Here is a 24782-nt window from a genome sequence, read left to right on the forward strand (position 1 = left end):
ATCTCCCTACACTATAGTCTACCCCTGTAACGCCCCACCTCTTTCTTATACTAGTAGGGAGACGTTACGTACTTTAACTTTCCTTAACTTTTCCTCATTAAATAAAACAACTCAAATAAACCTTTCTTTTTCTGTTTAACGTGCGGAAGCGAAGAAATAAATAATAATTCTTGGACATAAAATAAACATTTATATAATTCTTAATCTTTGATCTTATTCCGCGGTTCCGCCAACACCACACATCAAACACTTCTCCAGCTGCCTTCTCTTTCCTATAACTTTTCCTTTCATTTATCTGCAATATGAGGAATGCAAACTATAAGCAACGCTTAGTAAGTACATCATCTAACTCACAAAAATCATAGAAAATCTCGTCATGACATATGCTATTATATGAAAGAAAATGCTGGTAAATGATATGGGAAAACTTATACTATATATAAGTGAAGATATATAAACATCCTTCTTTGGGCCCAGCGAGGTATCAATGCAGGCATCTCTTATAGGCGAACCTTGTGCCTTGAATTCCTTTCCTTGTGGGCGAACCTTGTGCCCGGAATTCATTTTGGGCGAACCTTGTGCCCTGGATTCCTTTCCTTGTGGGCGAACCTTGTGCCCGGAATCCTTTATGCCTTGCATTTCTTATGGGCGAACCTTGTGCCCGATACCCGCCTCTTAAAAGTAAAATACCTTTCTTATACTTCTTATATCATGCAATTCTATCATTTACATATGCTTTAACAAAATTTACATATGCTTTAATAAAATCATGCATAGAAAAAACACAAGAACTTAACAATTTACACACGTTATGCATGAACTTTATGCATGCTTTTAATAAAATCATACTAACAGAAAGAGCAAGAAAATAACGGAACTACTCATACTGCAGGTGAGAGATGTACTTACCTTATCCGCTCACTAGGATTTTAACGCTAAGGTTTGTGAACTCGAAGCCCTTTCTCCGAGGTGCTCTAATGTCTTCTTCGCGCGACCTAGCAAACATTATAACTACAACTTAACCGAAATCATTGACCTAATCTAATCCTCTGATTAATTGTCTATTAAGTGTCTAAATCTCAATTCCTTAATTAATTATTAATCAATTATCTAACTTAACCCTTCAATATAAACTAATTGATTACTAAACTTATAGAGGCAATGAACTACTAGTCATTACAAACCAATTACTAAACAAACTACTAATTACTGATTAAATCATAATTATCTACTTGATTGCTCCTTCTTAAACTTGATTAATCAGATACTAAGTATTAAGCCGATTAACCTAACAAAGTACTAATTAATTTGTAATTAACTTAACCAAACTAGATAAATTATCAAGCAAGCCCTTAATTAGTCAACTTAACTCTAATTAATTAAATCTGATTACCATTTAAGTTAATCCACTAATACTCTTAATCAATCAACTTGAATTTAATTAACCTAATTAACCCTTTAATTAACTTACTAATATAATTAACCTAGATTAATCAAGTTAATTAACCCGTACCTTAATTAATCAATTAATTAATTTACTTCTCTCCGTCTTCTTCTTCTTCGTGTCAAACAGGGCAGCAGGTGCGGGTGGCGTCGGCTGCTCGGCGGGAGGAGGCTGGCGAGCTACTGGGCGTCGGCTTCCTTCTTCTCCGGCGACGGAGAGCGGCGGCAGTGAGGGCGCGGCGGAGCAGAGAGGAGGAAGAGGAGAAACAGGGGAAAGGGCGGCGCGGCGTTGAGCAGAGCAAGCTCGATTTCGGCGGGAGACGACAGTGTCAGATACTTTCTTCTTCTCCGGCACAGGAAAGGTGCGGCGGCGTTGGCCTCCGTCTCTATGCGGCGGGCGGTGGCGATCGGTGGCTGAGCAGAGGCGTCGGTCGCAGAGGCATCCGGCGGCTGGCGACAGGCAGAGGAGAGGAAAGGGTTGCTCCTCGATTCCCCCCTCGCACGGCCTTTTAAAGGCTGCCTACCCGACGCTTTCGCCGACGGACGCGGCGCGAGGGCGGCGTCCTTCGGTTCCGCCGAACTCGGAGGACGCAGTCGCGATCGCGAGTAGCGCGGAGGGGAAGAGAAACATACACGGCTTTTATTCTGAGGAGTGCACAGTAACTTTATCCGATTAACTCTAAACTACCGTATTTTTACCGACTAAATCCAATTAAAACCTAGGTTTATTAAAACAGTTGAATCCATTACTGTAGCGAACCGGATTTAATCTTGGTTTGAACGGTTCACTAACCAAACGACCTCCGATTTGATCCAAACTAATTTTGTTGGATTCGTGTTTGCAAGAAGAATCTTTTCACCTATTTTATTTTATCAAAACTTCTTTCGGTATGAACCAAACCAACTTGGTTCAGTTTGGTTCAATTTGGGTTTATTTGATTCGCTAACCAAACGGTCTCTGATTTGGTCAAAACTGGTCTTGTTGGATTCGTCTTCGCGAGACGAATTTTTCTTTCTATGTTATTTGATCAAACTCCCTTCTATCCTTTAGCTAAAGTACCTTTATTATAATTTTGCATCTAATTAAAATCTCTAAAAATAGGGAAAAATAATCGGGGTGTTACAATAGAACACTTGGTACCAGGATTCATAAACTTTAGTACTTAGCCTGGAGGTCTAGAGTTCGAATCCTGGGGAAGGCAAAAACCCACTTCCAGGGGTGGGAAGTCCAGATGAGTAACGACACGGTCGACGAGCCGACGGTCGACGGTCGACGACCACCAGGGTCGCCAAATGGGCCGCCAAATGGGCCGCCGAATGGACCGCCAAATGGGCTGGGCCGGGTCGTTACAATAAAAAGGCGCCTTTTTATTGTAACGACCCGGCCCAGCCCATTTGGCGGTCCATTCGGCGGCCCATTTGGCGGCCCATTTGGCGACCCTGGTGGTCGTCGACCGTCGACCGTCGACCGTCGGCTCGTCGACCGTGTCGTTACTCATCTGGACTTCCCACCCCTGGAAGTGGGTTTTTGCCTTCCCCAGGATTCGAACTCTAGACCTCCAGGCTAAGTACTAAAGTTTATGAATCCTGGTACCAAGTGTTCTCGAGAACACTTGGTACCAGGATTCATAAACTTTAGTACTTAGCCTGGAGGTCTAGAGTTCGAATCCTGGGGAAGGCAAAAACCCACTTCCAGGGGTGGGAAGTCCAGATGAGTAACGACACGGTCGACGAGCCGACGGTCGACGGTCGACGGTCGACGACCACCAGGGTCGCCAAATGGGCCGCCGAATGGACCGCCAAATGGGCTGGGCCGGGTCGTTACACAATCCTTGGAAGATCTTCTTGCTCTGAAATAGGATGGATCAGTGAGGATGAAGCATTCAGGACCTACCCAAGAGAGGGGAGGTGTCACCCCCAATCCAAGACCTTGGGGTTTCCCTAGATATATCCCAAGATGCCTCCAAAAGGGTTGCAAAAGATGTTTAAATAGGCTTCCAAGGGAGACATGGTCGTGTCTCGTGGCACGACCGAAAAGTTTGGAGCGACATGGCCATGTCTCATGGCATGATCGAGAAGTTTACAGCAAAAGTTTTGCTAGCACGTCCGTGTTTCGTGGAATGACATGGCCATGTTTTGTGGAACGGTTGAAAAAAACTCGACGCGAACTCTCCCAAAACTGCCCATATTTTTCCTAGTTTATAGGGCTCTGCCTCAATAAGTTTTTCACCCAATAAACCCAATTTTCTTTAATTGGACTCTGAACCAAAATTGTAGAGCATCAAATTATCTTTAATTTGGTGGGTGGACCAACCCATAACTCCAACTGAACCGAAAGTTATGATGGTTCAAAGTTTGGTTTGCAGTGCGGCAGCAGTTAGGAGGCACGGTCGTGCTATTTAGCATGGCCTAGAGAAGGAATCATGTAGGGTCCCAAGGATGTCCGCATCTCCACAATGGCATGATATTGTCCACTTTGGTCCTAAGCCCTCATGGTTTTGTTCTTGGGTTCTTCCCAAAAGGCTTCATTCCAATGGAGATACTTTCCATCCTTTTAGACCCATGATCTTTTCCATGTGTTTTGGATGTGGGACTATGTTTGCACCCTTGCAATCCAACAATCCCCCCTCAAACAAAGGACCACAGGCCCCCCTCAAACGTCATTTTTGATGTCTGAATCCTCGATCCACCAGAACTTTTTGCCCCTCGGTCCACCCGACCTACTAGGACTTCCCACCTAGTCACAACTTGGACTTTTTGTCCCTCGGTCCACCCGAACTACTAGGACTTCTCACATGGTGTCTGGTCCTCTTGATTCAGACACGGGAGCACCTACTTTCTTTATTTTAAGGTTCAACCCACATGGTTAGATCTGCATCATGGCTCTTCTGGCGGTTAGTCCAGTGAAGAGCGGTCTCGCTCTGATACCACTTGTTGGGTCTCAAGGATGTCCGCATCTCCACAATGGCATGATATTATCCACTTTGGACCTAAACCCTTATAATTTTGTTCTTGGGCTCTCCCCAAAAGGCCTCATTCCAATGGAGATACTTTCCATCCTTTTAAACCCATGATCTTTTCCATGTATTTTAGATGTGGGACTATGTTTGCACCATTGCAACCCAACAAATCATTCTATACACCTAAAAGAAAAGTTGTAGATCTTGAAGTTATCTTCATTTTGGTAGGTGGCATGACCCGTGGGTCAATCTGAACTGAAAGTTATGCTTGTTTTACTTTTAGTCTGTAAAATTGTTTAGTTAGAAAACATAGCTTGGAAGTTCGCCTTGAGATTTTCGCGGGCACGACCGTGTTTGCTTTGTTGTTCTTTTTCCTCCATTTCTTTGTGTTTGCTGTATAGTAGACCCGCCCATGATGATGAGCATGGCCAGTGCGAGTCTCTTTTCTCCAGTTCTTGCTCCACCATCAAATATGCATCATTTTAGCTTTGAATCACATCCTGTCAATTAAAAACATACAAAGAGTAGATCTCCGAGCAAAAGGAGTAGAAATATGTAATAATAAAGAAATAATGTGTGATAAAGTATATCATATGCAATGAATTATAAGTAAATGAGCATTAAACAAAGCTAAAAATCATATATAACCAACTCTCATCAGGTTTTAATAGGTCAGGTTGATTTTAATTTGGTTAAGTTTTAATTAATTAAATTTAATTATTAGATTAAGTTTTAATTAATTAAGTTTAGTTTTAATTAAGTTAAATTTAGTTAAGTATTAATTAATCAAGTTAAATTTAGTTAACTTTAAATTAAATTAAATTTTAATTAATTAGGTTTTATTATTTAAGTTAAGTTTAAGTTTAAGTTTTAATTAAGTTAAATTTAGTTAAGTATTAATTAATCAAGTTAAATTTAGTTATCTTTAAATTAATTTTAATTATTAAGTATTATTAAGTTAAGTTTAATTATTAGGTTAAGTTTTAATTGATTAAGTTTAATTATTAGATTAAGTTTTAATTAATTAACTTTTAGTTCTTAGTTCCATCTCACCCATTTCTAGATTATCAACCAGTTCATTTTATGGGTTTTGTAAGATGATTTTTTAATTTTACTTAATTAATTAAAAGTGTGATTTTCTAAGACTTGATTAACCTTGAGTTAGATTCAAGTTTAACCGTCGACTAATTAAGTATGTATTTCAACTTTTAGCTTCCAAGCAGTGGTGAGACACAGGAGCCTTCTTGGATATCGAAATAACAACCACTTTCTGAGGTAAAACTAATTCATGAAATTATATACTTAGTTAATTTAAGGAAAGAACTTTGGTTTAACTAGTCTAGGGTTTGGCCAGGTAGCTTCGGTTAGTTCTATAGCTAAGCAAACCAAATGGTGTACTCCTTACCCTACTTGACTACTTAAACCGAGTTTTCCTAGCTAGCGTATTATCATCTCACCCCACCCATGTACTATGTTGGGTAAGTATTAATCAGGCTTATGTCTTTAACTAGCCTAGGTTCAATCTAAGTTCAAAAAAAAATAAAAAATAAAAATATTAAATCAAATAGGTCTTATTTAACTAGGATGATTTTAGATCCCTCTGGATCATGACCCTGTTGGATCTAATCAGATAGTGTATCTGATCCTTGTAGACCCAATATTGGTTTCTGATGGAAAACACTAGGAAATCCGTTCCGGTGAATTCTTGCAGAACAAAATTTTTTTCCAGAAACGGATTTAAGTTGCCCTCATAATCAATCAAACAAAGTTTGATCGACGCATTTAGATCATTGGGCTCTTGTGTTTGGTTTACAGGATCCAAGATAAAAGGAACAATTTATTTAAAGCGGAAACAATAAACTTGCACCTTTTCTTCGGGATGTCTTTGAAGGAGAGATGACCCCTTGATCTTCTGCTGTATATCCTCTCCTCTTCTCGAACGTTGTGTGGACAACGATCCTTCGAGATGATTCCTCTAAAACTCTTTTCTGATGGCAATCAAGAAAGCAAGACCTTCCTCTTCCTTCCCTTCTCTTGTTTCTCTCCTTCCTTCCTCTTCTTGCCACCAGCCCTAAAGGGAGAAGATGCTTGGAGCGTCGGCCCTTAAGAAGCAAAGGGAAAGCTTAGAAGCACCGGCCCTAAAGGAGGAAAAGGGAAGAGGAGAAGGAAGATATGGGCGTCGGCCCTAAAGGGAGAAGAAGAAGAAGGAGGGGCGCCGGCCACTTCAAGGAGAAAGGGAAAAATTAGAATTGTGTTTTCCACTTGCAAGCCCTCCTTTATATAGCTAAACCATCATGGAAATTTAAGAAAGATTCTAATAAATTTTCTTATCCAAATTTAGTTAGAAAAAATCTAATAAAATCTTTAAGAAGAATTTATTAGAAACAATCTAATAAACTTATCTTATCTAGATTTATTTAGAAATAAAACTTTTATAAGATTTTATTAGAAAGAATCTAACAACCTTATCTTATCTAGATTTATAAATTTTATTAGAACAAATATAATAAAATCCAACGGATAAGATTAGTTATCATTTTAATAAATTTCTATTGTATTAATTTTGTTCTTATCTTTAACAAAATCTTTTAATTATATCTCGTTAATATTTAAAGAGATTTCATAATTAATATTTTGTTAATTTAACAAAATTAATTCATAAAATTTTATAATAAAATTTTGTACGAGAAGAGACGAAATTTCTTAGCAGAATTCTTATAAAAAATTTCTTTCTTATCCGAATTTTTCCAGAAAAATTATAAATAAAATTCCAGAAATTTTCTTTTATAAATAGAATTTTCTATCCGAAATTTCTCACAGAATTCTTTTTAAAATTCTTTCAAAATTCATCTGGAGGTCTTCCAAGGTCTTCTGAGGTCTTCAAGAATTCTTCCGAATGTCTCCAATAGGTCTTCAAGAATTCTTCCGAAGGTCTCTATGAATTCTTCCTGAGGTGTATTCGAGGATTTCCAAAGGCTACAGTAGGGACCTCGAGGAGGAATTAGTTTTGGTCTCCCGATGGGCTTAAGCTTCCCATGTTCCTCCTGAACACACAGCTTAATTCCATCAATAATAACTAATTCCAATAGAGAGTTATTATTGCACTACCGCACCAATCCCATATTATATTATGGACTCCTTCTTACTACAAGTACATTAATCTCCCTGTGTTTAAGATATCGTATGTCCGTCAATTACATGAGTTACTGACAACTCGAATTTAATCAACTTCTATTCCAAGAGTAGTACCACTCAACCTTTGTTATCATGCGGAACTAAGTCCACCTGCAGGGTTTACATGATAATCCTTTATGAGCTCCTCAAGGGGACATCATCAGCCTAGATTATAGGACACAGTTTCCTTCTATAATCAACAACACACCATGTACATAATATTACTTCCCAACTCATCGGACCTTTTGATCTATCGCTCTAAATCTCACCCTTTGATGAATCAAAGAAGCACATACTAAGCACATGTGTTTGTTATTATATTGGGATTAAGAGCATGTATATCGATAGTAATAGAGGTTTAGTTCAATTATATAGTCAGTATAAATCGAACAATCCTCAGGTGGTCCTGCTCAATACACACTAAGTGTACTAGTGTAATTCTATAGTCAAGACAGACTAAGACCAAATTATACTACAACCAGTCCAATGGTTTGTCCAATCCATCTTGGTTGTGAACACTATTTATAATCTATAAGGAACTGATAACATGGTCTTCTGTGTAACTCCGCACACCATGTTTATCTACAATATAGATTAAATGGACACTTGCATAAAACTAAATGCAAACATTGACCAAAAGTAATTCATTTCAGAATGTTTATTTATTTACATTGATAGCTAGGATTCTTGTATACATCCCAACAGTTTCGTCCAACTTGATTAATCAAGTTAGACTTAGGAACCCATGCTTGGACTCAAAGTTTCTTGGTTAAATTCACTAATGACAAGTATGATCTATGTCTGGCTTTAGGTCCAAGTGCAGATCGGTTGTATACATCCCTTTGAGTTCCAAGCATCATGTCAAGATACTAGGAGCCCAAAGTAAACTTTTTCAATGACCATTTCGGATCGTCAACTTGAATTTTTAGTTTAGAATTTTCTTTCTCAAGTTGGATTTAAGTTGAAATTCTAGTCTGAACCTTTTCAGTTGACAAGTTAAGGTTAATTTTCTCCTTAAGGACATTACCTCCTTTTAGACAGAGTTAACCTAGACATTAGACTTTGCTAGCTTTTTAGATAAATAATAAATAATTAAATATAACTTTTCAGTTAAATGGTTGCTTACAGTGGTGATTAGACCTTTTGAATCGGATACAGATATGTAGCTTGATTCTAACTCAGCTTCTAATTCTGTGTCGAGTTCAGACTCGGTCTTAGCTATCTTCTCTCTTGCTGGTATAGCCAAGAAGCTTGTGTTTGCTTGCTCCTCTGAGTCTTCTAAGGAGGACTCATCCCATGTAGCCTTTAGTGCCTTCATTTTGGTTCTACGCTCCTTTTGGTTAGGGCACTCGACATTGAAGTGCCCCTTCTCGTTGGAACCGTAGCACTTGACTTCGGCCTTGTTGGTTGGAGTCTTGTTTGAACTAGCTTTCTAGATCACCTTCTTCATCTCGAACTTCTTGAATCCTTTTTTTTTCTTGAACATCTTCCGAACTAGATTGACTAGTTTGGTGGTGACTTCATTATTGCTTTCAGAATCCGATCTATTTTTGAATTCGACCTCGATTCGATGTTGTGTCTTGCGGTCCTTCGCTTGTCCTGCAAGAAGTGCAATCCCTTTCTTGACCGAATTGGTATTAGTTTGTTCGTGTAATTCAAATTCAGAAAATAATTCATCTAACTTAATTTTAGAAAGGTCCCTAGAAACCTTATACACATCAACCATTGATGCTCATAAGGTGTTCCGCGGGAATACTTTCAGAGCGCACTTGATGATGTCTAGATTCTCCACCAGTTGTCCTATTGCATGGAGACCATTGAGCAAATCTTGAGTCCATTCATGTAGTCCACTCTCGGATTCACCTTCTTGTATTTTAATAATATATAATTTATTTAATAAAGGATTTCACTTACTTATTTTCGTGTCTAATGTTCCCTCGTGTAGCTCAAGGAGCTTGTCCCATAAGTCCTTAGCACTCATTAAGGGACCAACTCGATTGAGTTCTTATTTAATGAGACCGCATTGAAGTGTCTAAGTTGCCTTCGCATCGGCCTCGATCTTGCACTTCGTTGTGGTGTCCCACTTCTCGCATGGTTGTGGGATGTCGTCATCATCGGTTAAGAGAGTGAACTCGATTTGGATCACAATATACATTTCCACTTGCATCGTCTTGAGGTGGTACTCCATCCTCGCCTTCTAGTAGATAAAATCCTCATCAAAAAAGACAGGGCATCTGGTGGTACTGTAGCCTTCTTGATGGGTCATTAACTTGCACAAAGAAGTAAACAAAAATATGTACCAAGACTTGGTCTTGGATTTGCAAATATATATCAAGACTTGGTCTTGGATTTACAATGTGGAAGAAAATAAATCAAAATTTAGAGTGATGAAAAATCAAATTTGCTTGATTAGTGGTTGCACAAATTTTGAGCACCCCTCGCTCTGATATCAATTGTAAGATCGAGTTAAATGCTAGAGGGGGTAAATAGCGCGTTCATCGCTTTTTCACTTGTTCGGAAAGCTTACGAAAATCAAAATACGGAATGCAGCAGAAATAAAATAATAGAATACTTTTATTTACTTAGTTCACAGTCATAGGCTGCTACTCCAAAACCCACGATCCTTAATCGTTTCCCATGGACAATTCACTATTAAACTCCCCTCTTACGAGAAAAAGTTTTCACTTTTACAAAAGAAGTTGGAACGGTAAACCTTTACCGTCCAAAGAGTTTAAGTGCAAAATTAAAATATAAATTTTATCGACTAATACAGTAGATGTGTAGTGCAGAATTCGATGCAATTCCTTAGCATTATGACGACATATCAGATGTGTTGTTCCCACGCAAGAAGTCATCGTAGTAGCGTATATATTGTGTATTAAAGTTTCCTCTCATGGTTGCATATATAGGTCGATCTGAGTGCCTGGAACTCCTTCTGTGTGCCTTCATGTTATCTTGTTAATCTACTTCCAATGGTGACTTGGCATCTTCCGAGCACTTGTATCCCTAGGCACCTGGATGCTGACATGGAGGTTGTCAGATCAACCTTGACTCCACAATCCCTTATCCACATTCAAGTGCTTGGAGTCTTTCTGGGCGCTTGGAGGCTGATGTATCCTGACCACTAGGAACTTGCCACCTCATCTGCCTTGCTGGCCAGATTGATTGACGTCTGGGCACCTAGATCCAGATTAGGACGCTCAAAACCCAAAGTTTACAAGGTTAGTCCAAAATAAATATAAGTAGGTTAACAATTTTGGCAAACTATCTAGTTTTGACTTTTAGGTTTCTAGTGAAATCCTAGGTCAGACCGACGTCTTGTTGGCGTTCTGGATCTTCGTCCCATGTTCCGGATTCTATCCGCTCCGAGAAGCATAGAACCCCACAGGACAAAAATTTTATCCCGCCCGGATCAATCGACAAATCTTCAAAGAAGACTAAGTCGATCGATCCACAGGATCGCCGATTCTAAATTACTTATCTACGGTTTTACATATTTAGTTCTAAGTATAAAACTGCGGAAAATAAATTTATACCAGAACCCGGTTTGAACCTCGGAATCTTCTGCTGTATTCCTTTCTCTTTCTCGGACGTTGTGTGGGCAACGATCTTCCGAGAACTAAGAACTGCAACCTCTGCTGGATGAAGCCTTGGATCGCCTTGCTTCTTTCTTGAAGCAGCTTCGTTCTTCCTTGCCTTCCACCTTGGATCCGGCCACCACCTCAAGAAGGAGGTTCGGCCACCAAGAGAGAAAGAAAGAAGAACAAAAAAGAAAGAAGAAGAAGAAGAGAAGTGGCCGGCCAAGAGGAAGAGGAGAAAACTAGAGCAATTGCGAAATCGGAGAGATTTCGTATGCTATTCTTGTTCTTGTGTCTCTTGGCCGCCCCCTCCCCCTCTCTTTTATAGCCTCCCATGCACCCAATCAAGCCATTGCCGCCCCCTTTGATCAAGGGATTGATTTGGATAATTTCCATAAATAACTTCCAAATCTAGAAAAGAATAGGCGCCGATTATTTCTTTCCTTTGATTGCTTGGCTTGGCCCCCTTCAGTTTTTATTTTAAAAAAACATTTCCATAAATTATGGGAGAGGTGGCCGGCCACATCAAGGAGGGTTTGGTTCAATTGGTTCAATTGGTGAACCAACTTTATATTAAAGAGAAATAAAACCAAACCAAAGAGATCTCATCCATTGGATGCAACTTAATCTCATCTAATGGTTCTAATATAATCTTCTTTAATATAACTTGATCTCTTCGATCCAATGGCCACAAATAATCATGCTTGGGCGTGGGCTATAGAAGAGGGGTTCGGTTCACCTTGTGAACCGGTTCTTGCTTCCAAAGAGAATTAAAACCGAACCGAAGAGATCTCGTCCATCGGACGCAACTAGATCTCATCCAACGGTTCTAATTTAATCTCTTTTGATCCTCTTTATTTATTTCGATCCATTGGATGCAACTTGATCTAATCCCAAGGATACAAGTTGATCTCATCCACTAACTCATCCTACGGTTGAGAACCAATCTCATCCATCGGTTAAATCTTATCCGACGGCTGAGAACTAATCTCATCCGTTTGATTGCATCTTTTAGAGATTTCTTTAGGCTACAGCAGGGACCTCGAGGAGGTATTGGATCTGGCCTTCTGATGGGTTTCGGATCCCGTATTCAACCCCGAATACACACCTACATCCATCAATAACGATCCATTCCACTAGAGGATCATTATTGCACTACCAATCCAATCCCCAAATTACGTTATGGGTTCCTTCTTATTATTTTATGCATTGCTCCCCGTGTTTAAGATATCGTATGTCCATCAATTATCTGAGTTCACTGACAACTCAATAATCGACATCTATGACCTTGAATAGTACCACTCATCCTTATTGTCAGTCGGACTAAGTCCACTTGCAAGATTTGACATGACAATCCTTATGAGCTCTTCAAGGGGACATCATCAGCCCTACTGGGACACGGATTCCTTCTATAATTAACGGCACACCATATAGATAGTAACATCACCCAACTTACCGAGAATATTTGATCTGACGGAAAGATCTCACCCTTTGGTAAATCAAAGTGATAGTTACTAAATATATGTGCCCGTTTATTATATCGGGATTAAGAGTGCATAAGTATAATAACAGAGGTCTTGTTCAATTTATGAGTCAGCGTAAATTGAACAACCTCAATGGTCCTACTCAATACACACAAAGTGTACTAGTGTAATTCTACAGTCAAGATAGACAGTTACTGAATTACACTACAACCGTTCCCGATGGTTTGTCCAAAGTCATCTTGGTTGTGAGCCTTAATTTATAATTTACAAGGAGCTGATAATCATGCTTATCTAATCATGATCTTCTGTGTCTCACAGACACCATGTTATCTACAATGTAAATTAAGGGACATGTTACAAGTCTAATCTATTGCAACCATTTGACCAAAACATGATCCTTTATTTCATGAAATGTTTATATACAAAAGAGCTAGTCTTTTCAGTATACTCCAACAATCTCCCACTTATACTAAAAGACTATGCTGTCTTTTTCTGTCATCCACTAAAAGGCTACGCTGTCTTCTCCTGCCATACATCTGATTCCCATCCCCTCAACATGCCGATCACAAGCTTTCGCCTGAAGGGCCTTGGTGAAAGGATCTGCCAGGTAATCTACCGATGCAATCTTGGCGACAACGTTTTCTCCTCTACCTACGATTTCTCGTACAGGGTGGTACTTGCGCTCTATGTGTTTACTTGCTTTGTGGGCTCATGGTTCCTTCGAGTTTGCTACTGCACCTCTGTTATCACAATAAATTGTGATAGCTTCGTGCAAACCAGGAATCACCTTTGAGTCCATCAAGAAGTTTCTGGGTCATACAGCCTCTTTGGCTGCCTTAGAAGCTGTTCAGCTTCCATACTTTGACCCAACTTCCCTAAAGTAATCACAAAACCCTTAGGTAGACTTACTACTGTCCCTATCTGATTGGAAGTCTGAATCTGTGTAACCCACAGGGACTAAATCGTCTGACCTGGTAAACTAGCATATAATCCCTAGTCCTTCTCAGGTACTTCAAAATATGCTTTACCGCAGTCCAATGTCCCTGTCCTGGATTACTTTGATATCTGCTGACCATGCCCACGGCAAAGCAGATATCTGGTCTCGTACACAGCATGACATACATGAGGCTTCCTACGGCAGAGGCGTAGGGAACTGCCTTCATCTCATCTATCTCCTTTGATGTTTTAGGACACATCTCCTTAGATAGATGAACTCCATGTCTGAAAGGTAACAAACCTTTCTTAGAGTTTTGCATGCTGACCGAGCCAATATAGTGTCAATGTATGAAGCTTGGGATAAGCACAACATCCTTTTCTTGCGATCCCTTATAACTTTGATCCCAAGGATGTGACCTGCTTCTCCTAAGTCCTTCATATCAAATTGTTTTGACAACCATACCCTTACGTCTGATAACACCTTTACACTGTTGCCAATGAGCAGGATGTCATCTACGTATAGTACTAAGAATACCACTACGTTTCCGTCACATTTCTTGTATACACAAGACTCATCCGGACTTTGAATAAATCCATATGACTGGATTACTTCATCAAACCGGATGTTCCAAGACCTTGAAGCTTGCTTCAGTCCATAAATGGACCTTTTAAGCTTACACACTAGATGCTCTTTGCCTTTTTCAATGAAACCTTCTGGTTGCTTCATATGGATGTTTTCCTCAAGACTTCCATTAAGGAAAGCCGTCTTGACATCCATTTGTCATACCTCATAATCCATATGAGCGGCAATAGCTAAAAGAATCCGGATAGGATAGACTTAAGCATGGCTACCGGCGAAAAGGTTTCCTCATAATCGATTCCCTCTTTCTGAGTATACCCCTTCGCAACAAGCCTTGCCTTAAAGGTTTCCACCTTTCCGTCTGATCCTCTTTTCCTTTTGTAGATCCACTTACACCCGATGGCTTTTACACCATCTTGTGGTTCTACAAGTTCCCAGACTTGGTTAGAGTACATAGACTCTATCTCAGATTTCATTGCCTTATGCCAAGAATCTGCATCTTTGTCTTGAAGTGCTTCGTCGTAGGTCAAGGGATCGGGTTCATGTTCACCCGGGATAAAATCCGAAGACTCTCCCAAGAACATGTATCTGTCAGGTTGCCTGACAACCCTCCCACTGCGACGAGGCACCGTCTGTAACTGCGTATCACTTGTGACACGCGGTGCAGCTACTTGTGGTATTTCCTCTTGTACTGTTGGTATTGACACTGGACTTTCTCCCCTAATTTCTTCTAGAACAATCTTGCTTATGGGCTTGTGGTTTATAATATAATCCTCTTCCAAGAATCGGGCATTCGTACTAACGATGACCTTCTGATCCTTAGGATTATAAAAAACCACCCTTCGATCCTTATGTTGCATCGTGAGAATTATTGGGTTGAGAGTGTTCAGATTACCTATCAATGTACCAGAACAGATATTGACCTCATTCTTATTGACAATAACTTTATTTATCAAATAAGACTGAATATCCGTCTTTAAACAATTTAGAAACCGAAATTAAATTCTTTCTAAAATTAGGTACATAAAGACAATCTCTCAAAACTAAAGTTTTATCACTCTCAAACTTCAAATAAACTTCTCCCACTGCAACAGCTGCCACTTGTAGCGGTGATCTCTCCCTTAAGCATTCATCGGGTGAACCTCTTGATTGTTCTTCTTTCTTCGGGGACAATCTGCCTTCCAGTGTCCTGACTGCTTGCATGTGAAGCACTTGCCCTTTGGCTTCTTCACTCCTGCCTGTGGTCCATTCACCTTCTTCGCCGGTCCAGATGGTTTCTTCTTCTTCTTCCCGCCTTTCGGCTTAGAAGCAGAAACCTTCTCACAATGTGAATTTGAGAATTTTGACGAAGTAGACCTTCTGCCGATACTAGTTCTGTCAGAAGTTCCCCATGTTTCAACTACTAAGGAGGAAGATGCACTCCTATTGTTCTCATTTCTAAGGGGATAGTCTTCATGTTGTAATTCGAAACTGCTCAAAATGTCGACTGCGTATCCGCATCCATCTGTCCTCCAAGAATTTCTATTTCGTTCAGATGACCTATCATTTTGAGAACGTGATCCCTCACGGGCGTTCCCTCAGCCATGGTAGTCGTCATCAAGTTTCTCATTGCCACCTTTGCCCTATCCTGGTGTCCGAAGAGTTCCTTGAGATTTAGCATCATGTCATAGGCGCAGACCATGGACTGATGCTGATGTTGAAGCACACTTGACATTGAAGCCAAGATATAACACTTCGCCATCTCATCTGCCTTAATCCACTTCCTATAACTCTCCTTTTCCTCTTCACTAGAATTTTCAGTAGGCTTAGGTGGGCATTCCACTTGGAGTACAAACTTGTACTCTTCTGCAGTCAACACTATGTCCAGATTTCTTTTCCAATCTATGTAGTTGGGACCAGTAAGTTTGTTTTCTTTTAGTATGACAGCTAGTGGGTTGAAGGCCATTTTCCTGAAAAATCATGAAAATAACCATTGGTCAAATATTCGAATTTAAAATTATATTGATTCCTCAAAACAATATAATTAAATTCACCAACACCTCAAGCACCGAAGAATTAGCATGCCACGTTAGTGTGGACGTATACTAACTCAAACATTCGCAAAAGGAGGTTTTACCCATTAATTTTATTATCTGGTCAACCTATCTTTATGACCAATAAAATTAATAGTTGGTCCTACTTTGGTCATGCACATTTAATAGCAAGCCACGTTAGTGTGGACGTTTACTATTAACTGCATTCTAAGTGTGCACCATTACTTGGTACTAAGTCCACTACTTAGTGTTACGTATGCCACGTTAGTGTGGACGTATACGCGAGCTAAGTAGCTTCCTATAACCATCCCTTAGGAAGTTTGTTCTGGTGATCCGCATACAGACCCATCCGTTGGGGAGGAAGGTCTAAGCCAGCACGCAAGTCTGTATGCATCACCTACAAACCAGTAATGGAGACCGCGGGATTCGAAGAATCCCTCTCCCACTTAGTTTTTACTTTGAGGATTTTGAATTATGATCACATTAATAATTAATTCAATAAATTGATTTCCAGGCGTGGCCTTAGACAAAATCAATTATTGAACTTCTTATTTATGCTTTCATAATTGATTCTAATTTCCTATCTAATCATGCTTGTATAAATAACTAGTTCCTAATTGATCTCCAGGTTGTGGCGAGGCTAAGGCCTTCTTGGATATGGGAGCAACCACCACTCCTAGACAAGATCAACTTCGGAGTTCGTTAATTATACGCGCATAATTTTCCTTAATTGTCCTTAAGGGGTAGGAAATTACCTATGTGTATTTTATGTTTAACTATTTAAACACAACCACACACATACACAGCAAAAAATAAAACAGCAATAAATATGGAAATAATAAAACTAAAACTATTTCCAACTATTATGGCCTTTTATTTTTCCTTTGCTGCAACTCGGCTTTGACCGTCTCGCTTCCCTCTTCCGCTGCGCCTTTGTGGCCCCAAAGATCCGCGCCTTGCTAGGAACCCGGTCGATGCATGTAAATAAAATTTTACAAATTGATCCTATACTCCATTGAAGGAGTGTACAAAAAATCTAATTTGCAAAAATTTAAACTAATACGGTCAACCCCCGTATTTAATTCCTATACATGCATACACATACATACAAACATTCACACATATTTGGCCACAATAGTTGGAAAATAATTACCCTGCAACACCGAGTTAAACTATTGCAAATTTCTAACTATTGAATATGTGTGACTAGCATGCAAAACTAAAACCGAAGTAATTTATCGGAATCGGAGAACCTCGCTCTGATACCATTTGTTGGCGTTCTGGATCTTCGTCCCATGTTCCGGATTCTATCCGCTCCGAAGAAGCATAGAACCCCACAGGACAAAAATTTTATCCCGCCCGGATCAATCGACAAAGTCTTCAAAGAAGACTAAGTCGATCGATCCTTCAGGATCGCCGATTCTAAATTACTTATCTACGGTTTTACATTATTAGTTCTAGTATAAAATAAAACTGCGGAAAATAAATTTATACCAGAACCCGGTTTGAACCTCGGAATCTTCTGCTGTATTCCTTATCTCTTTCTCGGACGTTGTGTGGCAACGATCTTCCAGAAATAAAGGAACTGCAACCTCTGCCGGATGAAGCCTTGGATCGCCTTGCTTCTTTCTTGAAGCAGCTTCGTTCTTCCTTGCCTCCCACCTTGGATCCGGCCACCACCTCAAGGAGGAGGTTCGGCCACCAAGAGAAAAGAAAAGAGAAGACAAAACAAAGAAAGAAGAAGAAGAAGAAGAGAAGTGGCCGGCCAAAGAGAGAGGAGAGAAAACTAGAGCAATTGCGAAATCGGAGAGATTTCGTATGCTATTCTTTTTTTTGTCTTCTTGGCCGCCCCCCCCCCTCTCTTTTATAGCCTCCCATGCCCAAACCAAGTCTTGGCCGCCCCCTTTAAAATTTATTCCAATTTGGATAATTTCCATAAATAATTCCAAATTATAGAAAATCTTCTTATCTAGGCCCGATTGGATTTGCTTGCTTGGTTTCCCCGTTAGATCTTTTTTTTTATTTAAAAAAATATTTCCATATCTTATCTAGAGAGGTGGCCGGCCACATATGGATGGGATTTGGTTCAATCCGTGAACCAACTTTATATTAAAGAGAAAATAAAACCAAACCAAAGAGATCTCATCCATCGGATGCAACTTAATCTCATCTAATGGTTCTAATATAATCTTCTTTAATATAACTTAATCTCTTTCGATCCAATGGCCACAATCTAATGGCTTGGGCGTGTGGCTATAGATGAACCATCTCTGGTTCACCTCGTGAACCGGTTCTTCCTTCCAAAGAGAATTAAAACCGAACCGGAGAGATCTCGTCCATCGGACGCGACTTAATCTCATCCAACGGTTCTAATCTAATCTCTTTTGATCCTCTTTATTTATTTCGATCCAATGGATGCAACTTGATCTAATCCCAAGGATACAAGTTGATCTCATCCATTAACTCATCCTACGGTTGAGAACTAATCTCATCCAACGGTTGAGATTAAATCTCATCCGACGGCTGAGAACTAATCTCATCCGTTTGATTGCATCCTTTTGAAGATGTCTTTAGGCTACAGTGGGGACCTCGAGGAGGTATTGGATCTGGCCTTCTGATGGGTTTCGGATCCCGTATTCAACCCCGAATACACACCTACATCCATCAACAACGATCCATTCCACTAGAGGATCATTATTGCACTACCAATCCAATCCCCAAATTACGTTATGGGTTCCTTCTTATTATTTTATGCATTGCTCCCCGTGTTTAAGATATCGTATGTCCGTCAATTATCTGAGTTCACTGACAACTCAATAATCGACATCTAAGACCTTGAATAGTACCACTCATCCTTATTGTCAGTCGGACTAAGTCCACTTGCAAGATTTGACTTGACAATCCTTATGAGCTCTTCAAGGGGACATCATCAGCCCTACTGGGACACGGATTCCTTCTATAATTAATGGCACACCGTATAGATAGTAACATCACCCAACTTACCGAGAATATTTGATCTGACGGAAAGATCTCACCCTTTGGTAAATCAAAGCAATAATTACTAAGTATAGGTGCCCATTTATTACATCGGGATTAAGAGTGCATAAGTATAATAACAGAGGTCTTGTTCAATTTATGAGTCAGTGTAAATCGAACAACCTCAATGGTCCTACTCAATACACACAAAGTGCACTAGTGTAATTCTACAGTCAAGATAGACAGTCACCGAATTACACTACAACCGTTCCCGATGGTTTGTCCAAAGTCATCTTGGTTGTGAGCCTTAGTTTATAATTCACAAGGGCTGATAATCATGGTCTTCTGTGTCTCACAGACACCAAGTTATCTACAATGTAAATTAAGAGGACTTTATTACAAAATAACTATTGCAATCATTTGACCAAAACATGATACTTTATTTCATAAATGTTTATATACAAAAGAGCTAGTCTTTTCAGTATACTCACCTTATATAGCCCCTTCCGGGTGCTTGGATTCTTATTTGAGCACCTGGATAAGAGGAATCTGATCCGATCTCTTCGGTCTTATCCGGGCTGATTCTTCTCGATCAAGGCACCTGAAAGAGATAGGGGTGCCCGGACCGTCCAGATGTCTGGAAATCTTTAGGGCGCTTGGATATGTCGATTCATCTTTGACCTGAGTTGACCCTGGACTTGGTTCGGTTGCCTCTGTTTGCTCCACTTATACTTTCTCCATCATGCTTCTAGCTCCTAATTCCTACAAGATAAGCATACAAATACGCAAGCAACCTAAGCCTTACCCTGTAGGTCTAACTTCATATTTTTAGTGAAATCCTGGATCAGTCTGACGCCTATTGTTCCCACACTAGGAGTGTGCCCTTACCCACTCCACTTAGGAGAATTTATCTGCCAACCAAGTCCTCCAGACTTGTTGGACTTCTTCTTAGCCTCGACCCTCATCCCCAGGATTTACCGCTAGACATCTGGTCCACTGACCTGCCTAGACTTTCACCTGACATCTGGTCCTCCTGACCTGCTTAGATTTCCTACAATTCATCTAATCCACCTGACCTGACTGGACTTTCGCCTAGTGCACTTGATCCGCTAAGACTTCTGCCTAGTCCTCCAGACCAGGACTTCCTTTTCCTAGACTGCATACTAGGACTTCCACTACCTAGACTCCACACTAGGACTTCTAGTGCCTAGCCTCTAACTAGGACTTCCACTGCTTGGCCTTCAACTAGGACTTTCACTACCTAGCCTCAACTAGGACTTTTCCTTGCCTAGTCTATCCGACTAGGACTTCTCGCTAGTTTTCTGAGTCAAACTGACCTGACTAAACTTCACTCACATCTAAACATTAGGTCATATTTTGGATCAATCATTGGTCAAACTGATCAGACCTAGGTGTATTATCAAACATTGAAACTCTAGGGTCAGACCTAGTGTTCCTTGCACCAACAAGTTTAAGATCCAATCAAATATATAGAAAATGTGCACTCAAATAGTAAATTTCTATTTATCTAATAAATAGTATAACCATAAGGCGATTGCCTTAAGGCACCTCTCAAATATAATAATGCTTGCCACTATAGAGCTTTATGAAGCAAAACACATGGACGGATAAAATCGAAGAAAGAACAAAGGATAGTGATAACTGGCCTTTTTACCTGTTTAATTGGGGTTAGATTGGACTGATTTGGACCGCATTTCATATCATAAATATGGATTTTGGGCTATTTCTTTATTTTGGATGAATTTTTGGTTTTTATTGTAAATTACATTAAATTATGAGAATTTATGGATATTAATTTGTGGTCTTTAATGTTTGCAGAAAATTCAATTTGAAAGAAAAATCAAGTCTAATTCGAGTTGGACTCAAAGCGCATTCAATTGTCTCAATCATATTTGAAATTGGGCTTTAAATTGAATTCATTAAATCAGCCTTGGCTTAGCCCAATTCACAGCCCAACCCACTTATCTTTTGGCCCAAATCAATTAAGCCAATTCAAATCCATCTCCATCAGTTCAATTCCAGCCGGTTCAAGCGGTCGGTTCAAGCGGCGGTTCACAAGCCTAGGTTAAAAGCAACGCCCGATTCAGTGGTAAAAGGGGAGCTCTTGGCTGCGATTAGGAAGCTACAGTGCTTCCCAATCACAACCACTATTCACCGTCTTCCTCCTCACTATCGCGATCTAAGCTCCATCGTGCGCTTCCACCTCCGTCCTACTTCCTTCTCCGATCATCCACAACAGCAGCGGCTTGAGCCCGGTTGATTGAGTGCCGACGCCACCGCAAGGGTTCGTCGTGTGGTTCGGAGGCGAAACCCTATTCCCTGTCGCCATGGAACGAGGGCTATGAGTGGTTCTCAAGTCATCGGTGCACGACGACATTTAGCACAGAGGAGCCGCCGTGGGTGGTTCTCTGGTGAACTCCCTGTCACGTCCGCATTCACCGAAATTCTGAGCAGTGGAACCTTCACCGACATGGTTTCAAACGCGGAGGAAACCCTGTTCTGATCTCCGACCATCTCATTCCCCGAAGACGCGAGGTAAGGCTGTGTTTTGGGTTCTAACTCTATCTGTGGTTTCAGCAAGGCGAGAGCAGGAGCAACGGCCGAATCTGGTGTTCTTCCCCGACTTGAGCTCGTCGGAATCGGCCAGTTCCGGCGACGCTCGACCATTTCCTGTTGGTGCTATTAATCGGAGTGGCTGAGGCTGAAGTTCTGTGTTGTTGGAGCCTTCATCCACCCTCACATTCATTCCACCATCTTTCTCCCCTGTTTTGAGCCGATTAGGACAGTAACAAATCCTAACCCTACTTCTTCTGTAGTTTTGTTTGTTTGTTTGTTTTTGTTGCATCAGTTGATAATTTCAATCGAAACCCCTCATTTTTCTATTGTTGTGTATTCAGTTGGATGTTGAACATTATTGGACTTATTTTCTTTGTAAGATGTTGAATTTAGATGCTGGCTAGCCATATGAGATAGTGTATTGTTTGAATCGGATGAACAGATGGTATACATTTAGGTGTTGTGAATTGATCCATGCTTGTGAACAAATTAGTTTGTATTGGATGTGGCTAGATGTGGAACCTAGATTGTGTGATAAATTTGTGCTTATGAGTGGAATTCATTTTGAATATTGAACTTGTATTATGAGTAATTGATTGATGTTCAATTGAGATAATGATGTGGTGAATATGTTTCATGTGTTGTGTAGTGAACCAGTTGTGTAGCTTTTTTATTGTGGTGTATGTAGATATGAATAAAGCTTGTGAATTAGGCGTTTGTAGATGGTGAATGGTTGTATGCTATTTTAACCTAGTGTTCATGTGTTTGTATATGGGATGTTTGTGTATGTAAGTTGATTTTGTGTTAATACAATAATCTGTGAAAGTGTAACAAGTTGTATATTGATTTAGTTGTAGATTTGTACATGTTGTAGGAATGACCCTTGTATGTTGTGTGTTGAAAGGTAGATTATATGCTCGATGTATGTATGTTGTTGTATGATACATGCCTAATGTAGAATTTATCATGTATGTTTGTATATTATGTACAAATTGAACTCTATCTTTGTATAGAATTGAATAAACTTGTGAATTAAGAATGATGAATTGTAAATTGCTATGTGTCATTGTAAGTTAATTGTTGTATGTTTTATGTTGTATGTAAAATTTATTGTATGGATGACATTATGTTTGTTGTATGATATTGTAGATTGAATAAACGAATTTCGTATTGTATTTTTAATTTGTGTTAATAAATGGCATTCATACAATAATACGTGTAAATAGGTTGTATGATTAAATTTAATTTGTAAATAATGCAGAGTTAGGATTCTTTTATTAATTATAGATTTCATTGGATCTTAATTTTTCAATTTTAGAAATAAAGTCAATAATAAAACCCCGCACCAAATGTCTAGGATAAATTCTATGTCATTGAGTCCTTGAGAGACGACCCGGACCTCTCTATACTACTTTAAGCGGTAAATAGGGGTTTGGTAATAAAATAAATAATTAATTTTGATGGGTGTAAGTGACAACCAAATAAGGGAAAATGTATATAAATAAATCCCAAGAAAACACCTACATCAGGTAGCATTTGTATCGATCTCTCAAAAGGAAGACAAGAAGGATAGTTTATCATCACCACCATCTTCTTCTTTATCATCCTAGAGAAGTGACGAAGAAACTCATGTAGCACACATGACGAGGAAAGAAATGAAGAAGGATAAGAAATCAAGTGAAAGTGATATCTGTTGGATTTTATCTTGTTTGATGGATTTACATGTTATTTGTGACATGAGGATATGTGTCATTAAGAAAATCAAACGTTTTAAATAATCTAACTAATACGAAGAGTTTGAGTTATTGGATGTGGAAGATTTACATGTGTAGAACCCGCAAACCTAAATCGTTATCATTAATTGGTTGATTACGGATTAGATCATATAAATATAGGGCATGGTCCTGTTGGATTAGGTATTTTAACAGATCTCTTCCCTCTCCATCGGCTGAAAGATTACAGTACAGTCAACCTAGTTCCTTCCGAAGACTGGCCCCCTTGCTCTCCCTTTTCTTCCGCAGGATTCCTGGATTTGTGGACAACACACATAAGAGATGATGCCATTTTCTCTATAATCAAGTCCATCTTCTAACTTCTGCATTTATTTTTTTCTATAGATATCGATAAAACTAGATCTCTTGTTATTTTGTTTTTCTATATTTGAGTTCGAATTGTTTTATAATTTATGCAGTTAGAAAAATAATTCCTCCAATAAGTGGTATTAGAGCCACTGCTATTTTGTTGTTTTCTATAGCAATAAAGTTAGGGTTTTCCTCGATTTTGTTGTTTATGTGCTAGATTTGATTTTTTCTAGTGCAAAATAATTTTTGTTCATTGAAAATCTTGAAAAGAAAAACATAGGGTGGCGACGTTTTTGAGTTTTTGTAATTTTCATGAAGAACATGAAGAACGACAATAACTGCTACCTTTTTATGTTTTTCAAAGAAAATCGCCATTTGGGCCTGGAGCACCATGGTTGTGTTACATTCTAACCTTCTAGACACGGCCTGTGCTAGTAGACATGGCCCGTGCTAGCGAACACCATATGGTCGTGTTGCATTCTAGCCTTCTAGCATGACCTGTGTCATCGAACACGATATGGTTGTGTTGCATTCTAGCCTTCCGGACACAACCCATGCCAGCGAACACAACAGGGTTGTGTTGTGTGCTAGTACGCTCAATGGTCATGCTTTAATGCAAGGCCAGACCATGTGAGGCCTGCCCACCTTGAGAGTTGACCATGACTGTATTATGTCTTGGAAACACAATTTTTTAGGTCTCCTAAGGTTTTCTTGAATCTATCTATACACGTTCTACTAAATTAAACTATTGCGTCAACCGAAAGAAAGGCATCTTAGGTAAGTTTAATGTATTTATGTTGGTAGACATATATCTATGTTAAAAGTAATTGACCCAAAGAGAAGTTACTTTTAGGTCAGATATATATTTAAGGGTAGCTTACAACTAATGAATAAATTTTTATTTGTTCGGATCATGCACTTAATATGTCAGCCCAAAGGAAGGCATATGTTATGTGGCAG

General features: G+C 39.5%; 1 protein-coding gene, 1 long non-coding RNA gene and 1 pseudogene across 2 annotated transcripts; all 3 read right to left on the minus strand.

Moving 5' to 3' along the window:
• Positions 1-226: 226 nt before the first annotated feature.
• On the minus strand, positions 227-2034 carry LOC141812084 (uncharacterized). The gene is made up of 3 exons (XR_012600246.1): positions 1514-2034; positions 910-995; positions 227-295 (listed from the first exon to the last, which is right to left on the minus strand). It is a non-coding gene; the product is annotated as an uncharacterized LOC141812084 (long non-coding RNA).
• Positions 2035-13437: 11403 nt separating this feature from the next.
• Positions 13438-15015, minus strand: LOC141812336 (uncharacterized). The gene is made up of 2 exons (XM_074700379.1): positions 14550-15015; positions 13438-13514 (listed from the first exon to the last, which is right to left on the minus strand). Exons 1-2 carry the CDS (start codon positions 15013-15015, stop codon positions 13438-13440), a joined length of 543 nt encoding a protein of 180 aa, XP_074556480.1.
• A 261-nt stretch (positions 15016-15276) lies between these two features.
• Positions 15277-16727, minus strand: LOC141812337 (uncharacterized; annotated as a pseudogene).
• Positions 16728-24782: the final 8055 nt, after the last annotated feature.

This window comes from Curcuma longa, chromosome 18, assembly GCF_044706935.1.
Source record: "Curcuma longa cultivar G26 ecotype Majalengka, Jawa Barat chromosome 18, ITB_CL_G26_1.1, whole genome shotgun sequence".
NCBI classification, from domain to species: Eukaryota; Viridiplantae; Streptophyta; class Magnoliopsida; order Zingiberales; family Zingiberaceae; genus Curcuma; species Curcuma longa.

Excerpts from the sequence above, each read along its gene's own strand:
- LOC141812336 (XM_074700379.1), bottom strand. The coding sequence starts at position 15,015 with ATGCAACATAAGGATCGAAGGGTGGTTTTTTATAATCCTAAGGATCAG. Across the intron at positions 13,515-14,549 it reads TGGTGTAAAAGCCATCGGGT|GGAAGTTGGGTCAAAGTATG; the intron begins GTAAGTGGATCT and ends TGATTACTTTAG.